Source organism: Podarcis cretensis, assembly GCF_951804945.1.
Source record: "Podarcis cretensis genome assembly, chromosome: 14".
NCBI classification, from domain to species: Eukaryota; Metazoa; Chordata; class Lepidosauria; order Squamata; family Lacertidae; genus Podarcis; species Podarcis cretensis.
In genome coordinates, this window is record NC_137183.1 from 2,811,436 (window position 1) to 2,834,426 (window position 22,991).

Below are 22,991 nucleotides of genomic sequence, written 5' to 3' on the forward strand. Positions count from 1 at the left end.
TTAGATCTCTGGCAGATCCTGAATTTCACCACTCTTTACCCCGGCTGGAATCTGTTCAGCCAACGACAAATGACGCTCCTCCCAAGGGTAACGTGAAACACAGAAAGTCAGAGATAGATCTAATTGTCTTCGATGAAGCCCCCCCCCCCCCAAATGATCTCAGCAATTCAGATAACACTGTTTCTAGGAGAAACTACAGGGGACTATAATTCTAACATCGTTCCAAGTTCGAATGAACTCACCCATCAAATCACTAACTCGAGTATGATCAAGGAGATGACAGTTGCAAGTTCAAGAAGTGATGACACCAGGGTCAACGGACTAACAACCGAAGCCCCAGAGGTAGTGGAGGAGATACATCAGGAACCATCTGGGGCTCCAAGTGATAGCCAGCCTTCCGACATGCACCTAGATTGACCTTATGGCATGGCTGGGAACCTGGTGCAACATTCCTCTTTGAAGTTGTTATTGTGAAATGTGGCAAGGTGGTCTTCTAAGCTGTGTCTCCCTGACTTTACAAAGTTAATAAGGGCATATGATATAGTTTGTTTACAAGAAACCTGTTCATTACGTCACATTGAACTTGCAGGTTTTAATGCCTTTTCAGTTCCGGCAACCAAAAGCCACAAGAAAGGTAGGCCTTCGGGTGGATTGTTAACCCTGGTGGCTCCCCATATAAAAAGTAAACACATCCTGTCAACAAATGCTAGCTGTAAATTACAGTGGTACCTCGTGTTACATACGCTTCAGGTTACAGACTCCACTAACCCAGAAATTGTACCTCAGGTTAAGAACTTTGCTTCAGGATGAGGACAGAAATTGTGCTCCGGCGGCAAAGCAGCAGTGGGAGGCCACATTAGCTAAAGTGGTGCTTCAGGTTAAGAACAGTTTCAGGTTAAGAATGGACCTCCAGAACGAATTAAGTATTTAACCCGAGGTACCACTGTACTGGTAACAAAGATAGAGCTAGTGTACCAGGAACTGTTACTGATCAATGTGTATATTCCTCCCACTCCTACTGTCACAGCCAAGAACCTACAATGGGAATTTATTGCACACGTGCTCGAGAATCTGGACTTCATCTGCCCTGACCTACCTATTATCTTGACTGGAGACTTTAATGCCCGCCTGGGCCAAGAGTGGGAGGTGTATGCAAAAGCATGGGAGATCTTGGATACCTCTGTTCTTCCAGACTTCTGTTTTTGGGAATGTAAATCCCAGGATCCAGTAATTAATCTGGCTGGTCTGTGACTTACCAAGCTGACCACCACCAGGGCCCTGACGTGGCTCAATGGGCTAACTGATTGGGGAAGGCTCTGGGAATTTTACCATAGGTCCAGAGCAGGCAGGGTTCAGGCTGGGAAATCAGCTTTATGCAACTGTTTGGTGTTATCTCATTTAACTGTTAAGTACACGTGGCTTCATAAAGAATGTCTTTATGTGCCTTCCTTGATATCAAGGCTGCTTTTGACACTGTCGACAGGGGGCTGTTATGGTCCAAATTGGAGACAATGGGCCTAGAACCTAGATTACTTTACTTGATCAAAAAGCTTTACGCAAAGAACACCTGTCGCATAAGAACAACACCAGGGAATGTAATGACAGATCCTGTCATTATAAACAGAGGTGTAAAGCAGGGCTGTTTACTCGCTCCCTCTCTTTTTAATCTTTTTCTTAACGACCTCACTTCTTTACTAAAACAGGTGGATGCCCACAGCCCAAAACTCAATGCATCAAGCATTCCCATCCTTCTATACGCAGATATTATTTTGCTTTCACAGACAATAATTCGCCTAAAGTGTTTGTTAAATTCCTGTATTGACTATCTGTCCAGAACGAAATTGTGCATGAACTTTGATAAAAGCAAAATAATGGTTTTGTGGAATTCACGCAAAAGCTATAGCTGGGTATTTGGTGGGAAACCCATCCAGCAGGTATTCGAATTCAGCTACCTGGGAATCACATTACATCATAGGCTTCTATGGTCCTCGCACCGTGCAATGGCGGTGAGCCAGTAAGATGTCTATGCAGGCCACAATGCGTTTCTTTATAACAAGAGGTAATTCACATATCCCCTCTGCCCTCAAGGTCTTCAATGCCAAAGATATAGCTCAGTTGCTCTACGGAATTCCAGTCTGGCTGCCAGGGTTTACCCAGATGGTTGAACGAGTGCAGGCAGCTTTCCATTTTAAGATTTTTGCTGTCCCACGTTGTGTACCCTATGCAGCCTTGTGTCTAGAGGGAGGTCAACACAAGGTAGAGAGAGACCACAGCCTGGGCGAGATTTCTCACATGCTGGTTAAACATCTGCCTCACAACAGATAGAGATCCTCTCCCTAGTGAAGTTTTGCTAGATCCCTTTCTTTCCCCAGGGCTACAACGGTACAGCAACTTGGGCTGTCAGTGGAATCTTTGCGATCAATGTCCCCACCATCTGCCAAGGCTACAATAAAAACTAGGTTGTGGGACATTGAACACCAGGAACTAACAGCAGCAGCAGAGAAAACATGCTCCCCTCTTAACTTTCAACTTTCCTGGGCACATGAAATTAACCACAATTATCTTGAATTTTTGCTTAATCCTCAAGAAAGAAGGGCATTATAATTCAAATCCTTCAAACCTCCTATGGAGAAGGTTCTTGGGAATGGTGGAAGGAGAAGAAATTGCCCACGTGAAGACCATCAGGTGGAAACTCTTACACATATGGTTCTGAAATGTAAACTATATGTTGATCTCTGCCCACAGTTACAAATGGAAACTAGAGTTAGAGGTCATACATTTTCTATTATTGGGGAATAATCAGGAGATCACCAAGGTAGTGGCTAAATATCTTTATCTGGTTTTTTGTCGTCGAAACACATTGCAGACGTCTGATCTCCCTGGAGACCTAGAGATGTAATGTTAGACTGCCTTGCCTCTTTCATTTGACAAATGTTTTGTGTCACTGGGAAGGCGGTAATTCTGTACTGATTTGCTATGGATGTTTGTATGTGATGCCAATAAAAGGTTTGATGATGATCAGCAGCAGCAAGTGTGCCCACCTCTATAAAAGTCAAAGGTTTTAGCAGTATGCTGGTCTGTAGCATTCAGATGTGTTTTAACTCAATGCCCAAGAGGAAAGATGACACAGTGCTCTTAGAGAAGGAAGTGCTGCTGCCCATGAAACTGGGAAGGGTTCTAAGGTCATCTCCAACCAATTTTATGCCCATCATTCTACAGTGAGAAAGATTATTCAAAAGTGGAAAACATTCAAGTTGCCAATCTTCTCAGGAGTGGACACCCCAGCAAATTCACCCCAAGGTCAGACTGTGCAATACTCAGAGAAACTGCAAAAAACCCCAAAAGAAAAACCCAAGAGTTACATCTCAGACTCCTCAGGCCTCAGTTAGCATGTTAAATGTTAAAGTTAATGACAGTACCATTAGAAAAAGACTGAAGAAGTATGGCTTGTTTGGAAGGGTTTTCAGGAGAAAGCCTCTTCTCTCTAAAAAGAATATGGCAGCATGGCTTAGGTTTGCAAAGTTGCATCTGAACAAACCACAAGATTTCTGGAACGATGTCTTTGGGCAGATGATACCAAAGTGGAGATATTTGGCCATAATACACAGAGCCATGTTTGGTGAAAACCAAACACAGCATATCAGAACAAGCATTTCATACCAAGTGTCAAGCATGGTAGTGGAGCCACAGGACCTGGGAACCTTGCAATCATTGAGTCGCCCGTGAACTCCTGTGTATACCAAAGTATTCTACAGTCAAATGTGTGGCCATCTGCCCAACAGCTGAAGTTTGGCCAAAACCCCAGTTTTTCTTAACAACAACAGGACAAGGACCCCAAGCACTCCAGCAAATCTACAACAGAGAAAGAACAGAATCAAGGTGTTGTCATGGCCCAGTCAAAGTCCAGACCTCAACCCAATTGAAATACTGTATGGGATCTTAATAGAGTTGTGCATAAACAAATGCCAGCAAACCTCAATGAAGTGAAGCAAAACTTAAAAGAATGAGCCAAAATTCTTCCACAACGATGTGAGAGAGGCATAAAGTCCTACAGAAATATTTTTTTCATGTTATTGCTGCTAAAGGTGGTTATACAAGCAATAGAATCATAAGGTGTACTTAGTTTTTCACACATGGTTTTTCCATTTTGGCTTTATTTCTGTTAAATAAATATTGACATGGTGTAACATATCATGTGTTGTTCATCTGAGGTTGTATTTACCTAATTTTACCTAGGGAACAGATGGTTGTTATTATGTCTTCATATGTAAAACCACAGAATTCAAAGAGGGTGCACTTTCTTTTTCCCATAACTGTAAGTGCATGGAAATCAGAGCTCTAGGTGTTAAGGCTTGTTGGCCCTGATCCAGAGGTGTGGGAGTCAAGGACTTTTCATTTGGCCAATGTGTATGTTGCCCATAAAATGGGTTCATTAGTTCTTGGTCTCAGTATACCAGCAGGTGGCTGATCTACGTGCTACGTTACAAAAATACTGATTCTATTTTCCTTGGGCAACACAAAGCAGCTGCATTTTTGGATAACATATTCCGACCCCATCCTCAGCTTACTAACAACGCTACTATTCATAACTGTGAACAAACATGGTTAAATATAAAGTAGGCAAGATCTTTTTTTTTCTTTAGGAAGAATCAGGGATTACTGGATCATCTTGATAAGTATTCTTTATACATCACATTTAAAAACAAGTCGCTGTGGAGAAATTTGGTGGGTCAGTAAGCCCACAGAATTTACTAGCCTGCTGAGGGAGTGGCTGAGGAATGATAAGAGGGCTCCATCCCTGTTGCAAAAGCCTGCCACACTTCCATGCTGGTTGTGGGGATGGGCTTGTGGCAGCCCACCGGGTTTCACTGCTGGACACAGAAGTAATGGTAGGTGGGAGTGTTCCGCTTTCTCACTGCAGCCTCCCCCCTTGCCTGCATGTGGCCTTGTCACCCATGACTCCTAGGCTGGTGCTGAAATGCTACTTCAGTGTCTTGGTTGTTGGCATCCATCTGTCTGAGAGACAATGGAGTATAACTCCAGAGGTGAAGTCAAACTGCTGGAGAATCACAGCGCCTACTGTGGCTGCAGAGACCTGTAACTCATGACTGCTGCCTCCTGCACTATTTTTGTTGCATTAGCAGCACAGAAGTGACCTCTCCAGAGCGCAAGCCTGGGCAGTTGTTATGGCGGTCCTGGGCTGCCCAGACAACAAGACCCCTCTGTCAGCCTTGCTGGTGTGGTCCAAAGGAAAGCAGAGCAATACATTTGGTACCAGCTTTGCTGCAGGAGTTACTGGAAGGAAGCGTACAAGACTCCATCTAACAATCTTAGATTTGTTTACTCCTTCGCCTTTTCTTCTCCCAAAGATGTCCCTCAAGGCAATGGGTATGGATTTCCCTTAGGGTATGCTTCTGAAGTGTCTGTATTCAGAAGTATATTGCCTCGATACATGAGGCTTCTCTTTGGGTCACCCAGTCCTAAATGCTTTGCTAGATTAGACTGAAGTGGTCCGGCAATGTGTTCTGTGCATTATCATGGTTCTTGCTTACCCTGGGCCTTTTCCCATTTTTTAAGCTGTGCTGTGATATGTGCATCTGTGTTGTGATAGGTGCTTCTGTAGCCTTTTATCTTTTTTAAAGTAGCTTCCCTTTGCAAGCTGAATTGGTTAAATTTTCTAAGCAGTGGTGGGATATGTGTGCTCAGTCCTTTGAGATACTCTTCCTGGACCCAAACAATCTAGGATTTAAAGATGCATACTGGGAGCCGGGACTTGGGAAATTAGAAAACCAGCTGGGAGCCAATGAAGCTACATTATTGTGGACCCCATGTTCTATGTGTGGCAGTCATATATTGAACCAGCTTTGGAAGAACTCTCAAAGGTTGCCCTGAATAAAGTACATGTCACAGTCTTCAAAATTTCTGTTGATGTTCAGACACCCTAGATACAAATTGTGAAGTTGTATAAATGTGAAATATTTGCTTCCTTATGTTGTGAGATCAAAAAACCCAATAGGACTCTTGAGAGCATCTATTTTGTGTTCAGATTTTCTCCTCTTCATCACCAGTTGCATGAGGGGAGTGTTTCCCCCCTCCCTAGTGATATAAAAGTTCCAAAACCTAAGTGACTAACAAAGAAGAAATCGCCTCTTGTAGGGGGCAGGCTTGAACAGGAGGCTCTCGTTTCCACTTTTCCTAACTCATCATAGCTAGAGATTATTAAGGATAATTATTAAGCACTGGGCTGTTCTGAGCTTGACATATACTCAATAAAGTCAAAGACAGAGTAATGTGCATATTAAGGAGAATGCAGATTAGGCATTGCATAGCTTGTATAAATTAAGTTTGCATATTATGTCATTCAAAATGAAACTCACGTAATATTCACCTGACGACCTGCCATCAATTCCTTTGTTGAAATGATTAGAATGCTTTGTGCAGTATATTTGATGCTTAGATGCAGTATGTTAGATATTAGATGCTTTCAAATATTCAAGAGTTGCTGAAGAAAAAGATGCATCATCAGGGGCTGATGTTCACCTCTTTCCCTGCCTTTGTCCTGGGACCTGGGTGTGGTCCTGGGTTGGTCATGCTTCTTCCCTGTCCTGTGAAGTGAGCTTGGGCCATCAGATGGGTCTCTGCTCGCCTTTGACTCCTTTGCTCAGATCTTGCCCAAGGGAATGGGTACGTGCAGATAAGAAGGCTGGATTTTACAATTTTGTAATAACCAGCCAGATATTGGGTTCTGGACTTCTTTGTGAATAATAAAGCAGTTTAGTCACTAATTTCTGTTCCTGCTTGCATTTTCTGTTTTGTTTTAAATACGTGCTCTTTTGAGTCTGACATATGTTATGACTTACAAGAAGCAAGGCATTTAAAATTCCAGCCTGCCTTTGGTTTGAAAGCAGGGGTAGATAATACTGGACAGGAAAAAAGAAATTAATTGCTTTTCTCCCACATAAGATAAAAAGGGCCCCGTAAACCAGCCAATCATTTCCAGGATTACTTTCCAGAGTCCACAGCTGAGCATGTTCCCTGAAAGGACCATTTTGCTAACTCAGATACAGAAACACGATTGGGAGGAAACGCTTCTCGTGATGCTGTTGTCTCTCTGTTAGCAGGCAATATCTTAAACAGTTCTCAAAATGTACAGGGTTTTTTTTATCAGTAGTTGCCAGTAGTAGCAACAAAGCAAAATTGTACAGAGTATTGAATTGGCACTTCTTCACTAATCAAATAAAAATCAGGTGTAAAAACTGGAGCAAAGTTGGATTTTTGCCCCCCACCTCCAGTAAATATTTAAACAAGAGTTCCAGAAAAGCAGTACTTTGCTTAAATATCATTATATAACTTTGGCTATGTTCCCACAATCAGATAAGAATGGAATGTGGTTTGTTTACAAAGTTTTCAACTAACTTTCCAATGGATTTATGTCTTCCAAGGTTATGGTTTCTGCAGGCAGGAGTCACTTTTAACCTGATAATATTGGAGAAATCTATTTAACAAAACAACTGCATCAGTTAGTGACTATGCCCGGACAGAATTGGGATAACTCAAGCTTGAATTCCTTTTTAAAAAATGCAAATGTTGACGGGGGTAGTATTTAGTCTGTGGCTTGTTTTTGCCAGGGCTAAACTTTTTAAACTGGCAGAATGAGGACACCCAAAGAAGCAGAGGGAACAAATAACTAATTCTAGTGGAAAGGCCGGGAACAGGCTTAGGATTCTATCCTGTGCATGTACTGAAGTGTACTTGGGCGTGGGTGGTAGTAGCTTCATTGGTTGTGGGTCAAGGAATGAAAAATAAAAATTTATTCTGAAATCTACTGGTTTCACACCATGTAGAATATTTGATTTTCAGAAGAAGTATTCTGATACCCCCTTTGAGTATTTATATACTCTTACAAGGGAAATCTGTTTAACTGCAAGTATTTGAATCTTTCTATTTAAGCAAAATAACAACAATGCTGGCTTCAGTTTTTGGAGGGCCCTTGGGCAAGGCCTTACTGCCCCACTCCCTTTCTGTGGCCAGAGGGAAATCATAGGACAAGCAGGTGATGGTTTTCCACCACCTCGCTCTTGCAGTTGTTTTTAGGGTTGGGAGAGCAGGTGAACAGACAGGAAGACCCCAGAGGAGGAAGGAGACAAGTTCCAGAGAGTGGCTGTGGGCTCCACCAGAGTGTGGCGCTTGGCAGGTCCCGAGCTGTGCCAACCCTGCCGCCATCCCTGTGAAAACAGCTCCTTTTTTCCTCTTGGGAAAGACCTCTGCCCTTGGGAAGGGGCATTTTTGAACAGAATTTGATCTTTATATGAAACCTGTCTTACTGCAGGTTGGATGTAGAAAAGAACTGCAGCGTTAGTATAAAAATAATAAATGTGTCTTCATTCAATTCAGTCATTCCATCTAGGATTTTACTTTGGGTTTAACAAAGGCTTTGTGGCTGACCTGTCAATCGCCGCTGGACTCTTCATGTCACAAAGTGTCCTGTTTGGGGGGTTTCCTTGCAAAAGGTCTAGACTGAAAGCCCAAGCCACTTCTCATGAATGATAGGTCTTGCAGCAACACAGCTTGGTGTGAGTTCTGCCTGTCCCTCTTTTTTGGCCCATTATGACCATTAATGTTTCATCTTGAAGACTGTGCTTTCTAAAGACAACACCACTTACATTTAAAGCAAAACCAAAAGCTGTGCTCTTTCTTTTTTGGTAATCCGGTTTTTAAAATTTGCTCCTATCAATACTCTTTAATCTGGCTGTCTGACATAGAAACCTATTTTGTTCCGCTATGCTGGTATTCACGTGAGAGTAGATTAGTATACACAGAACTGCAGAGTCAGTTAAACGTGACCTTCCTATATAGTACAGTAGCTCAGCATGTCATAATCCATGCCTAGTGTAAAATGTGTGCCAAATAATATTTCTCTCAACAAAGCACCATGGTATTTTTGTAGCCGGGAAGCGGGGAGATGCTTCAATGATAGGTAGCTGTATCTGGGTGTTGGGCACAAACCAGTTTTATTCATTTGCAATGTTCAGTGAAATGGAGAGAGTGCTGATACTATAACAAACATTTCATATGTTTATTGACTCTTAAAAGTCTCGTGCATTCTGCATATTGTGTTGAAAGTAGTTTGAGCTGTTCTCTGATCATTTGTACATTTTCACCCTTTTCAGAATTTTAATTATGGTTTACGGTGGAGGGGAAGCTAGATTGGTTCAGCTTGTTTATTTGATTGCAAATTATTTATCTCTTCATTCTTTTTTCTGCTGCTCTGGTGGGTAGGGTGGGAGAAGAGCTCAAGGGGCTTTCTTAAAACAGGAGCCCTAATACCATCAGTCTTAAATTCTTACTGAAATAATCCGGGAGAATGTGGATGTTGCATGTTTATCTCTTTGGATGGTTAGTGTAAGATGCCAGAGATTTCATTAGAAGCACTTGCTTGACGCAGTTTTCATTTATGTGGCTTGTGATGGCCATATTTCTGTGAAGTGTTTTGAAAGTGTGTTTTAAGCGCAGTTAAATGGTGGGCAGAGAAATGCAACCCACTAGTATTTGCCACTGTAGGGGATGCATCATATCAGTACATAAGGAAATAATGTTAAAGAAAAACTGAAGGCATGTGATAATGGGGACTAGAAGAAATTTATCACTTTGTGTTCCCTGAATATGGGTTGTCAACTATATCAATAAGTATTTTTTTAAAAGAGGATTGACTATCTGGGTTTTCTGTATTGTATGACTTCTTTGTAAAACATTAAAAATTAAGAGTGGCTGAGCTAGACAAAGCATGACACGTTAATTTTGTAGTTATTCATGCTGAAAATAGAGGAATTGATAAGAAGAGTTTATAGGAAGAGTTGACAACTGTCCATGTATTCCAGTTAAACACAGGATGTTCCACTGATCAACTATGTGAATTTAATTCAAAAACAAAACAAAAATGTTATCTGTCTGCCTTCATTTTATGCACTGTTACAAAGACCCAAAGCCATTTTGAAAACACATGTACATTTTAAAGTCCTTATTAGTACACTGTCTTTATTAGTGCAACCGAGGTCTCACAAAATATTGTGCAAACTTTCAAGTTCTCCAGAAATCTTCCTCAGGTTAGTTAGTAAAGAAAGCAAGAAAGGAGAGAGGAAATATTTGGCTGGCTGTAAAGTCATCTCTGTCTGCATCTTGTAAGACTACACTTGTACTTGGATTGTTAGCAACGGCAAGAAAGTAATCTTGATTACTTTTTCCTTCCCTTTTAATCAGAGCACAACAATGGAAGAAACAGCTATATGGGAACAACACACAGTGACGCTTCACAGGGTAAGTTTCTGCAATTATAGATCTGTGTTCATAACTCAGGATACTGTCAGCTCTTGAAAACAATAGCAAAAATCCAGATGTCCGGAAGGAAAAAGAAAGGAAACTAGTTGTGTCATATTCCGTTGTTTGAAATTAGTGTGATTGTCAACTGCTTATAATAGTTTATTTATAGTCTCTTGACCACCTTTCTGTAGCAGCACTCCAGGGTTAGGGGCTGCTAGCTTGCCTCTTGTTTGGACAAGAGGGAGCTGGATCCCTTTCCCTACTTTAACTTCAGCTATCCAACAGTGAGCAGATCCTTCGCATTTCCAGAAGTAGAGCATATCCTTTGAAAGCAGAAGTTCCAGCATCTCCAGGGGAGCTGAGAAAGGCCCTGCCTAAAACACCAGTTTTTCTCAGTCAGTGTAAGCGATACTGACCTAGGTGGACCAGTCATCTGCCCCAGTAAAAGGCTTTCTCATGTCCAGGTTCTGCAGAAATGCCCAGAAAGCATCATTGGACATAATATTGAGCTTCATAAAGAACACTGGACTTCTTAAAGGCTTCAGTTCTTATTGAACTTTTTTATTTATTTCCTGTTGTGCTCAGAATTTGATGGCTCGGGACCCAATACAAACCCCCAACATTGTACAGAAAGAGAGCAAGACTGAGGTTTTCCTGGGAGGAAGCTGGATCTGGTTACAGAGGTTCTGAGCACAGATAAAGGGGGCAGGGGGCCAAATATTTAAATAGAAATGGTATTAGCTTCCCAAGGAAGTCACAAGTGGCCAAGAAGTCTAGATGACTGGGGGAAGACTGTTAAGTAGTAGGACAGAACAAAGCTCCATGCTTTCCTCATAGAATGAGAAGGCAATAGGAGGTGTCAACAGCCAGCCAACTTTGCTGAAACTGCTGGACCAAGCAGTGCTGGTAAAGGGACACAAATCACAAGGGAATGTAGATGTATGCATACCTGTTGTAGGCCCTTTTCCTGCAGCCAGTTTTGCGGCTTGGGATCCTAGGAAGGACAAGAGCATTGTAGCATTTTATTTAATAACTGGGGGCTGCTCGCCCTGCTTGCCAACCCTCCCTGTCCACTAGCCCCTTGGCCAAGTGCTCTAACCCACCACCTCGCCCATCCCTTCACAGCACTCCAAGCCCACCCCCTTGGAAAGGAGGCCAGGAAGCGCTTCACAGAGCTGCTTGCTAAGCTGCTCCACCCCCCCGCCCCCCGTTAAACCTTCCTGCAACTGTCTTTAACTGGGAGGGGGCATTTCACAGAGTGAAGCATCTCCCCCCCCCCCAATTACAGAGGTCCCCCGGGGGACCGTGCTACCAGGGCTGCTTCCTCACTCTGCAGTTGGTGTTGCTACGGATAGGACTATCTAAAGCAGTGTGTGACTAAAGCCTTAGATTTTTAGGTGTATAGGAATAAATTTATGCCCCAGCTTTTCAGTATGGCTGACAAGACAAAATAAGTTTCTAGTCCCTAGGATCGAAAAGATACATCCATTCATTTTATTTCTAAACCACTCTCCATCCCAACGGTGGTGATTAGCAAGAAATAAATGCAATAGCGCAGCATATAAATTAAAAAAGACCCACCATAAAACTAATATATCTTACAATTCAAAATCATGACTCACAAAAATAATTCTCGGCTCACTCCTCCTCACATGCCTGACGGAATGAAATAGCCTTGCCAGGTGATGAAAGGCTGGTAAAGAGGGGGACAGTTGCGTTTCTAATGGGAGGGTGTGGACTTGTGTATGGTCAGTGCCTGACGCAAGTCCAAAGGGTGGCTGAGTAAGATATCCAGAGGTTGGAAGAACATTCCTCTCTGCTTAATCTCTTCATGACTGACAGAATATAAAAACAGCTCATGCACACTTGCCTAATTTTATGCAGATTGAAGAATGCCATTGTGTCTCAAAATTATTTGGTTTGGCAAAGGATAGCAAAAGATGCTGCTATAGCTACATTGTGTGCACAGGTCTAAAAACAGGAAGTTCCGTGAACAAGAAACGGGCTTCAAGGAATTCAGCAGCTAGAAAAGAGCCCCCTTCCCAGCCCCCTTCTCTCCCACCTCATCCACATGTGCCACATATTTTTCCACCTTGGCTGTTCCTGACAACATATAAGAAAATACATCCCTCCAAAGTAGCCCCCCCCCCACTTTTCCCAGGTTGCAGGAAGGGTGAAGCCTGTAGCATAGGATCAACAGGACAAAAAAATGTCCCTTTAAATTAAGCACCCTCCAGCTCTGGCCCAGGAATGTAAAATTAGATAAGCTGCTGTGGACTCTTTTCAGTTTGGAATCTCTTGGAGAATATGGAAAAGCCACATTCCTCTTGAAGCTTTATTATGCTTCTTTTTAAATTTCCCACTAAAGAGAAGAAGGAGTGTGTGTGTTTGTGTTATTGGGGGGGGGGGGCAGTAGCCATGGACTAGTTATGTGTATGTTGTTCAGAGATGAATTATAGCTGCACAAGTTGGTGCACGCTTGGCCACTTTTAAAATGCATGACACACAACATATATTTAAGAGCAGTTTAAACACCAGTCTAGTTGGATTACATCATGGCACCACAAACCACAGTTTAATGCTGTCATAACACTGGAAATTCTAGTATATTGACTCAGTTATGATACAGGTCTCAGCATTCCTTCTCCTATCCCTGATGACTGAGTGCTCCAACAGCTTCCTGTCTTGCTGTGCATTAAAAATGCATGGTCCTATCTTGACAATCATTGGCTTCCATAGATTGTGGATTGAAATATAATAGGATTAGATAAAACAATTCAAGCCAATTTTGTGTGTCCCGTCATTGAACACACAAAAAGAAACTGTGTGTGTGTTGGCATCCATCTGTCTCGAGCGACCATTGAATACTACCGTCTTAGAGTTAGCAGTGTCTGCTGTGGCTGTAGAGACCAAAATGGGAGACGTGTGTTATATTGCAGCTGGAGCAGATGAAGGTATCCGGCTTACCTTATCTAGGACAGATAAAAGAAAGGACTCCTTCACACAGTGCATACTTAAACTATTGAACTCACTTCCACAGGAGGCAGGGATGGCCACTAACCTGGATGGTTGCAGTGATGCTTCTAAATCCCAGTTGCTGGAAACTGCAGGAGGGGCTCTTGTGCTCGAATCCCACTTGTAGGTTTCCCACAGGCATCTGGTCGGCCACTGTGAGAAGAGGACTGACTCTTTATGTTCTTATGACTTCTTCATTCAGTCACCACAGTATGATTGCCTAGCAATCTCAGGTTGATTTGCTGCCCCAGTGCGCTGGTGCAGTGAGACGTATACTGCAGTCTAGGGAATAAAGCTTTAAATGAGAGGCCTTCCAAAGTCACACAGAGAGCTAGACTGCACCATATGCTCTTCATTCCTGACTAAAAGAGAGCTTTCCAGAGTTTGAAAGTTAGCCTTCTTTCACCAACAGAAACTGGAATAATAAGAGGTATTGCTTCATCTCCTTGTCTCAACTTGGCTGGACTTCTTAAAGGCTGGATTTTGTTTTGTGTGAAGAAGCATCTGTTTTGCTAATTGGATTAGCAAAACCGCAGGAGAAGTTGCAACAGACATCATTTTTAAGATTTTTACCAGGAATGGGAGGAGTAATATTTCTTGGCTGGTGGAGATTTTTGCCCAGCTGTGAGTTGGACTGAAATTGTGGCAAGTCCTGATCAAATATTCCTTTGAAAATTTGGAGAAAACTATAATACTTGGAGATAAGGCACACTGTGTCGCATATGGAACATAAGAAGGCCCCTTGGGTATGATGCCATAGAGCTCATTGAGTCTAGTTTTCTGTTTGCTAGTCAGATGTTTCAAAAAGGCTGGCAAGCAGGCCCTGAAAGCAGTCCTCCAGTTGTACCCCCCAGGACCACCCCACTCAGCTCAATCCTCAGTCCCTCGTGTTCAGAGCTATATTGTGTCTGATGTGAACTGTCTGAGTCTTAATATAGGAACACCAGTAAATTAAAACCAAATATTCACTGAGACTCTTGCATGAAAGATTCTTGCCTTTTGGTGTGTGGTTAAAGAATGCTTTGCATTACCTTTAATGATTATGTGTGTACAAACAATATTTCTATTAAAGGTGGTTCAAGCGCTATCTCCTAAGCTCTTGTTGGGCTCTTGCTGTCAGGGCAGAAGTGAGGACAGAGAAAATGAAGTTCTTTGGTGGTGGTTGTTGTTTTGTAGCTCCCCTTTCTACAAAGAGAAAAAAATGGTTGGAAAAATTAGGGAATACTGGGTGAGAAATCAGGAGGAGAGTTTTACTCCACTGTCTGATCTGGAGTAAATCTCTGCCTAGTTTGGGAATGGGTCAGGCAGCTGAGATGGCTTTGGATCTGAGCCATTTCCCATCCTCCTCTGCAGCCCCCCAAGCTTCCTCCATTTGATGGGGTCAGGGCCAGAGACTTCCGTGATATCTGAGAGGCGGATCCCATATATATTCTTTAGTCTATTGGAACAACCCTTCCAGCATTCTTAGGATTGTAGACTAAATGCTCATTTTTTAAAAAAAGGTTTCCCTCCGTGAGGTTTTTGGGGTTTATTTTTTAAAACCTCTGGGATCCTAATACTAAAGTCATTGTTAAGCTTGCTCTATGACATCCCCTAGCAAAAGCACCAGATGACAACCTTCCTTTTCATTCCTGGTATTGTTTTCCTAGAGTGCAGCTTACACTTGTGAAACATGAAAAGGAAGTACTATGCAACATACAGAGAGGCATTCATGCAAGATGGAATGCTGTGTCTTCATGCTCCTCTGGGTTTAGAGTTCATTCTAAATTATGGTGGAATATAAAGCACATGAGTTGGCCTTGTAAAAGCTTTCAGGGAAGGAACACCTGGAGAAGCTGCTTCTGTTCTGATGATGGTCTCATCACAGGGAGCGATTAATTTTTAAATTGGGACAGTCATTTGGACTAAAACTAATTCTTAATATTTGTATACCATGTTAGAATTAAAGAGTTGCATGTCCAATTAAATATACCTTATAAAAGAAACGATTGCATTTCAGCTAATCCATCAATTACATGTGGATGTAAATAATTGTTTTGAACCAAAGCCCACATTTCCATCCATTTTAGATTATGCATGCATGGATCATAGCAAGCATTGGCTTAGTTCAGAAGTGTTGGGAAGGATTGCTTCTAGCTATTACACCAAGATGCTCTAAACCGCCTCTCCTTCGTATACTGGTGGATGAGATCAAGTGTTTTCACATCCAACTTGAAAACAAGCGAGGGTTGAGCACATTCTTCCTGCGTGCCCCTTTCTTTAAAATGGCAACTCCTGTTGTTTTGGGCATGATATTGCTGGCTCCAACTCCAGTCAGCCTCTTCACCATAGCCAGTGGCCAGAGATTATGGGAGTTGTAGTACACAACATAAGGAGGGAGCCTCATTGGCCACACCTTCCCTACAGAAGATTCCTGTTGCCTGTTTGGTCCAAACCTGCAGCAGGTCTGTAATCAGATCTAATTAATTGGAATTCAAGGGGAAGTACTAAAGCTTTTAAGATCAGGGAGAATTAGAGTAGACCCCTGTATTATGACCTTCAAATGGTCTTCTCTTTGATAGAAAAAAGTAGCATCCACACCTTTTGCTTTGACAACTCCAGATCAAATACACTCAGTTTTTCAAGTTAAATGTTCTGGCTTCTCTGTGCGCCTCATCCAAGGGACTTGTGGAAGGGACTTCATGAAAATGGGCCTTGTCAGTAGTGCCACCCCACCCATCTGGGGAATGCCCTCCTCAGGGAGACTCACTCACTTGGTAAATAATAATAATAATAATAATAATAATTATATATATATATATATATATATATATATATATATATACACACACACACACACACACACATATATATATATATATATATATATATATATATATATATAACACACACACACACACACATACCCCGCTCAACTGGCTGGGTTTCCCCAGCTACTCTGGGCGGCTTCCAACAAAATATTAAAATACAATAGTCTGTTAAACATTAAAAGCTTCCCTAAACAGGGCTGTACAGTGTTTAGGTGCCAGACCTTTCTGTTTACCAATGTAACTTCCTATGGTGGTGGTCATCTTTTTAGTGGGGTGGGTAGGACTTGATCCTTATTAGTACATCACTGAATGATCATGTTATCCATTATGTGCTGTTAAGTGTTTTCATTCTTTTCTGATTTCAAACTGTTTTTATGTGCCATACTTTATTCTTGTCAAATTGATTTGAGACTCTTTATTGTAAAAGGAAACTGGTAGGTCAAAGAGAGAAACAATACAGCCTCTACAAACTGAACTGGACTATTTGTGATTATCACTGTCTTGCATCCATATCTTGGGGATGCTGTGACATTGAATGTATTATAGGCTGGTTTCTGTCTCTGAGAGGAAGGAAGAGAATGAAAGGCTGAGAGCAACAGGTTGTGAACTGAAAAAATTGAGAGCCTCAGGATGTTTTGCTTGGTATAAAGTTGTTGCTTTGTTCAAAATCCTGATACCTGCATTTTGAAATACAGTGGTACCTCGGGTTACAGACGCTTCAGGTTACAGACTCCGCTAACCCAGAAATAGTACCTTGGGTTAAGAACTTTGCTTCAGCATGAGAACAGAAATCATGCTCCGGTGGCGCTGCAACAGCGGGAGGCCCTATTAGCTAAAGTGGTGCTTCAGGTTAAGAACAGTTTCAGGTTAGGAACGGACCTCCAGAACGAATTAAGTACTTAACCCGAGGTACCACTGTAGATGGTATAAACGTTATCTGTTACATGAACTTGTTGATACCTCTAATCCAAGCTTCTTTCTGGTCTGTCATAGGCTCCTGGATTTGGGTTTGGTATTGCAATATCTGGTGGAAGAGATAATCCTCACTTCCAGAGTGGAGAAACATCTATCGTTATATCCGATGTGCTCAAAGGAGGCCCAGCAGAAGGACTACTACAGTAAGTTAATTTTGGGGAGTGGAGTTGTATGGGGATGGTTTATTCCTGCTTATCGTCTTATCCTCTGTTCCTGTAAGTGTTGCTGTAAAATTAATTCTTCCTCTCCTTAACCATTGTTAAAGGAATAGGCTTGACTCGAGGATCGTATCTCCTTCAATCAGGTCATACTCACACCATAAATTTAAATCCTATGACTTCCCACAAAGAATCCAGTGAGTTGTAGCTTAACGGTGCTGGGAATTTTATTGGTAAAACCTATTTGGTGTTTCGCAACTTTCTGACTAGTTGCAGGACCTTAGCCAGACCTAGCAGAGTAAATGCAGAATCCACGGAAGCAATTGGCAACTTGGCTGCAGACAGGATAGACGAAGCAGGAACTTGTAGTTAGGTGTTTATTATATACAGTGGACTATTTACAGGAACAGAACACGGATCTTTAGCTTGCTCTCTCATACATGACTCACATCCTACACTGAACTCTTGAACTAACACATTCCAGTTAGTAGGCTGTTAATTATCACTCCCTTGAGAGAGCTTGACCAATCAGGGAGCTGTCTCCATGCCTCTGTTATCACCAGGCAGACTTATTCCTTCAGATTGCCTTCTGGCTGTCTGCCAAACCTTAATTGACTCTGTGTGAGTAGCTGCATGTACACAGATTCCCAAAAATTTTTAGCTGTGTGGTGGGTAAACTACAGTTCCCAAGATTCTTTGGGGGAGAGCATGACTGAAATAAAGTGGTACAAATGTGATTTAAATGTATGGCAGGATTGTGACCTTTTTCCTCTCCCTCTTCTCTGTGCATCCTCGACACCCCCCCCCCCGCTTCACTTCACCATGGTTTGCCATTGCCTGCATGGGTGTGACTGTCAAACACAATTTGCGCCTCAGCTTGGTTTTTGCATCCAGTTTCAAATACAGGTTTGAGGAAACCCTGTTTGCCGTTGACTGTGGCTAATGTTGGTGTGAACTTAAAGGGGTCATGATTGGCCCAAAAGAAGTTCAAGCGTTGGAGGAGGCAGTGTGCAGTCCTCTTGCAGCTGGCCCATTTCCTCCCTCTTAACAATGTTTATGGGATGGAGAAGTGTGTCTGAAGTCTCAGAGCTGGTGGCATCAACTTTTAAAAATATAGCAGAGGAACTTCAGAAATGTAGAAGCACATGATGAATATTACGAACAAAACATTCTGATAACTTTGTGGAAGAGAAGATCTGCATCCACAAAGCACCTCTCTTGGAGTGGGGCTATAGAGCATAGTAATAGTAAGCTTTGCTTGTTTTCTTCAAGGCTTTTTCTTTACTCTTTTACCAACAAGCTTCTTACTTATTTTAATTTTTTTCCAGGGAGAATGACCGTGTTGCAATGGTCAATGGTGTTTCTATGGATAATGTGGAGCATGCTTTTGCTGTTCAGCAGCTGAGGAAAAGTGGTAAAAATGCCAAAATTGTAAGTTGGTGCTTTATCCTATACTCCTAGATGTGTGCACAAAGTATTCATATACCAGAATTGCTCAAACAAAATGATTGCAGCCTTGATGGTGGGTTCATTGACATCTGTCATACAATAGCACAAAACTTGTAAAATAGCTAACGTCTTTTAGCAAAAAGTTATGTGTGCTTGAACTGCTCTAGACATTTTAGCGGGTGAGGGGGTGGGGGAATGAAACCCTAAAGCAGACTTGATTACTTACTAGCTGGGGCCACAGGGGATATGCTGAGCCTTCCCATGGTATCCACTGATTGCAGCCCGGAACTTCTTCCTGCATTTACTGCCTAGTAATAAACAGCAGCTAAAGAATACACTTGGGAGTAAAATGGTAAAGGTAAAGGACCCCTGGACAGTTAAGTCCAGTCAAAGGTGCTCAACTCGCTTCAGGGCGAGGGAGCCGGTGTTTGTCCACAGACAGTTTTCTGGGTCATGTGGCCAGCATAACTAACTCGCTTCTGGTGCAACAGAACACCGTGACGGAAGCCAGAGTGCACGGAAACGCTTGGGAGTAACAGTAGGAAGTGGGGACCTGCCCTTCCTCTACAACCCTGGGCTAATACTATTTAGCCTTGCTCTTTGACCTACACCAAACACAGCTTCTGTGTGGAGATAATTGGGAAGCTTTCCTTGTTCCTTCTCATGCCGTGAAGGAAGAGGGAGAAAGGCCAATCTTTGGAAGAGGCAGTCTGGGCCCATTCCTCAGCCTGTCTCCATAATGGATGAGTCGGGGAACATAGTGTGGAAGAGAGGGTTGGGATTTTCATTTTCTTGCTCCATATCAGGTGTGGGCTTAAGTCAGTCTGTTGGCTGTTACTCAGGTGGAAGAACCTACCCCAGCTGATACTGAAAACAGCATTGTTCAAGCATGCTTTATAAGCTGCCTTTAATTCATTAGTTGCGGGAAAGACAGAATATAGCTCTCAAGGGACGTGGGTGGCACTGTGATCTAAACCATTGAGCCTCTTGGGCTTGCCAATCATATGGTCAGCAGTTTGAATCTGCACGACGGGGTGAGCCCTTCTCTGTCCCGGCTCCTGCCAACCTCTCTGTTTGAAAGCTTACCATTGTGAGTAGATAAACAGGTGCCATTGTGGTGGGAAGGTAGACAGTGTTTCCATGTGCTCTGGCACTCATCACATCCTCTGTGTGCCAGTAACAATTTAGTCATGCTGGCCACATGACTCGGAAAAGCTGTCTACGGACAAACACTGGCTCCCTCAGCCTGAGAGCAGAGATGAGCGCCACACCCCATAGTCTAATTTGACTGGACTTAACCATTCAGGGGTCCTTTGCCTTACTTTTACCTATATGACTTATGATTATTGGGAACAGAGGCACAAAATGTTCAGCAGTGCAGAAACCTCACTGTGCCTTCTAAAACTTGGCACAGGTTTGCATGTTTGATCTGCTTATCAGCACTTGCGGGTTCAAAGTTGAAGCAGGGAGGTGGAGCTTTGATGATTCAGGCAGGGGAGCTGGAAACAGGAAAGGAATGTGTTTGCTTTGCAGAGCTAGCATTCCAGGACAAATTGTCTGCAGGCAGTGTTGCTGAGCAAAGTGGGTCTAGGTCTAAATTGTGCCCACACAAGGCTCTCTGTGACCCTGCTCCTTGGCAGCATTGACAAGCAGGATAGCCCATGTGCAAAAATGTCTTAAGGCTTAAGTAAGCAGTCCATTGGGATGTGCTCCGGGTACTCTACAGCTAGCACTGGGCTAAAGTTGTTGTGCAAATCAAGCAAACTCCATCTTGGATGTCTAGGTATTCTGCAGAATTCTGAACATGCAGAGTTCACATAGAATTCCTCTGCAGAGCTTTCTCCGTTCCCAGATGAAACCTGATCAGGTTTAAGATTTTCATTCATTTGTGCGTTTCATTCATTTTGTACTCTTAACTAAAATGTTAAAATACACATAAGCAGGGCATGTGGCAAAAAAAAACCCACCACTGTTCAAGTTGATAGAGTAAAGCACTGTGGAGAGTATACCATTTCAAAAGACCAAGGGGATGTCCACCTGTGCAATGGGTGAGCAATCTAAAATGAACAGCAGGGCTTGTGTGGCTGCAGTGAGCAAACAACAGAGAGCCTTGGAGAGAACGTGAAGAGGGATATATCCAAAGATGGATATGAGATGCTATAGGAGAAGAAACTCAAATGTAGAGAGACTGTTAGATCATGATGAAACTTGGCATGCTGGGGCTGATGTGAGCTGTAGTCCAAAATATCAATCTAGTGGAGGACACTAGCTTGACCGAGGCTGCAGTATCCTGTCCTCAGTGTCCCCCTTTTCTATAGATCACCGAAGGAACTGTAAGCACTGAGGGCAAGGCCTCAGGACCCATCCCCAAAGTCTCAGGTTCCCAGTATTCATTGCTTCTCCTTAGTCTGTCTTCATAGCAAGGCAGAATTGTGCCTAGCTTTTCACATGCCCTAGGTATTGAATGGCTGTACTTTCCTCTCATGCCTCAACAAGCAGCTTTTTCCTTCATTCTCAGCGCATACTATTTGCCACTGCATGGTGCAATTATATTGATTCCTGCTATTCTTTCAGACAGAGTGCATAGATAGCTTTTTCTTAAATCTGCAAAACAACCCGTCATCACCAATAGATCAGTCTGTCTTGTGGTAAACAATTGCAACGCTGTATTGTGTGAAAAATCGTAACACACTCATTGTTCCTCACATAGAGCGCATTGTAGTAATCAAATCATGAGGTTACTGGTGCATGGATTGCTGTGGTCAAGCCATCCCGATCCTGGAATGGCCATAGCTGTTCTGCTAGTCAAAGCTGGTGAAAAGCACTTTTAGTACCGAAGAACACTTGTGCCTCCAGTGGCACAGTGGGATTTCGTAGCATCCATAGACTTTGCACCTGCTCCTTCAGGGCAGACAACTTACCAACTTCATGGATCCACAGAGCCTCTGTCTTCCCAGATTCAGACTCAGTTTGTTAGAACACCACTGGATCCAAGCACCGGTCAAGGGCCTGCACAGCCATTCCCAGTTCAGACGTTACCTCACTCCAAAACTTCTTATGCCTACTCCCAACAGTGTCAGACAGAAGTTAAATAGCATTGGGGACAGAATAGTTACCCGTTTCACCTCATACCTCAAGAACCAGGAGGCTGAGAAAACCCTCAGGCTACATTGAATTCTGCACCCGTCCCATGAGATCAGACTGGACCTTCTGCAGAACGGTGCAGCTGATACGCATCTCCGAGAGGCTGTCCTGGAGGATAACAATCATCAGTGATCTCAAAAGCTAATGAGAAGTAGAAGCAGCAAGGTCTCTCTTCCAGTAAGATCCTCCATCAGGGCGACCAAGGCCAATTCCATCCTGAGCCTGGGCTGAACCCAGATTGCAATGGGTCTGGATAATCTGTCTCCTCTGAGAGGGCCTGCAACTGTGCCACCGTGACCCTGTCAGGTACCTTGCCCCCACCTCCGTCAAGGCAAGAGGCACCAGCCCCTCATGCAAAGACACAGTCACTGCACCTGGGACCCACCCAGTCATTCCCCATGACTAGCAAACATTTTGTCAGAGTAACCAGGCTGCAAAAACTGAAACTGATCCTACAAAGCATGGCATTAAAAACCTCATTTCGAGCTGCATCTGTCATGGTGTCTAGCTCACTACAGGGGCAGACCTGTTATCCTCAACGTGCCTGGGAAGCAAAGAACAGAAAGTCTCTTGGCCTTCAGACTTAGTCCTAGACTCCAACCACCTATACAGGTGCCAGTAGCCTATGGACCACCTTGAAGTGTTCTGCTGGGGTAGAGGCAGCAAAGGGTCAAAAGGCCTACACTAAACAGTTTGGTGGGTCAAAAGTATGCTTTGGGCTTGTGTGCTGCTTCTTATTTTCTCACACGCTGGTTTCCCTCTCTCCCTTTTTGGTTTTTCATGATGAAGTGGGTTTTCAGACTGTAGTTGGTAGGTTAGTACTAGCTATAAGTCTGCCGAATTCAAATTTTCACAGCAACTTGTGATTTGGCAGTCTGATGGCTGACTTGAGTCAGTAGGTTGAGCTTGATAGTATCTTTGCTGCTTCTTGTGACTTGTTTAAGTATAAGCCTGAAAGATATCCTGAGCTTGAAACCCAAACAATCTTACTGCTAGTAAGAGGTGTTGGGTAGTATGTGGCAGATTATATATTTGCAGACGGGAGTGGGGTTGCCTGAGGGTAAAAGGGGTTTGTGCATGTATCTCTGCAAATGTCACCTGTAGCTCTGGGCAATGTTTGGAT

The 22,991-nt window shown here is 43.0% G+C and overlaps 1 protein-coding gene across 13 annotated transcripts in view; it reads left to right on the plus strand.

The window, feature by feature from the left end:
• Positions 1-22,991, plus strand: part of TJP1 (tight junction protein 1) — a 344,676-nt gene that overhangs the window by 266,734 nt on the left and 54,951 nt on the right. For 12 of the 13 annotated variants that reach the window (XM_079953112.1, XM_079953117.1, XM_079953118.1 and 9 more), the window contains 3 exons: positions 10,258-10,314; positions 17,136-17,260; positions 18,604-18,706. In XM_079953112.1, the coding sequence (XP_079809238.1) occupies positions 10,258-10,314; positions 17,136-17,260; positions 18,604-18,706 (285 nt within the window). Of the gene's footprint in view, positions 1-4,763; positions 4,890-10,257; positions 10,315-17,135; positions 17,261-18,603; positions 18,707-22,991 lie in introns of those variants that run through there. The other variant, XM_079953123.1, reaches the window with a different exon arrangement.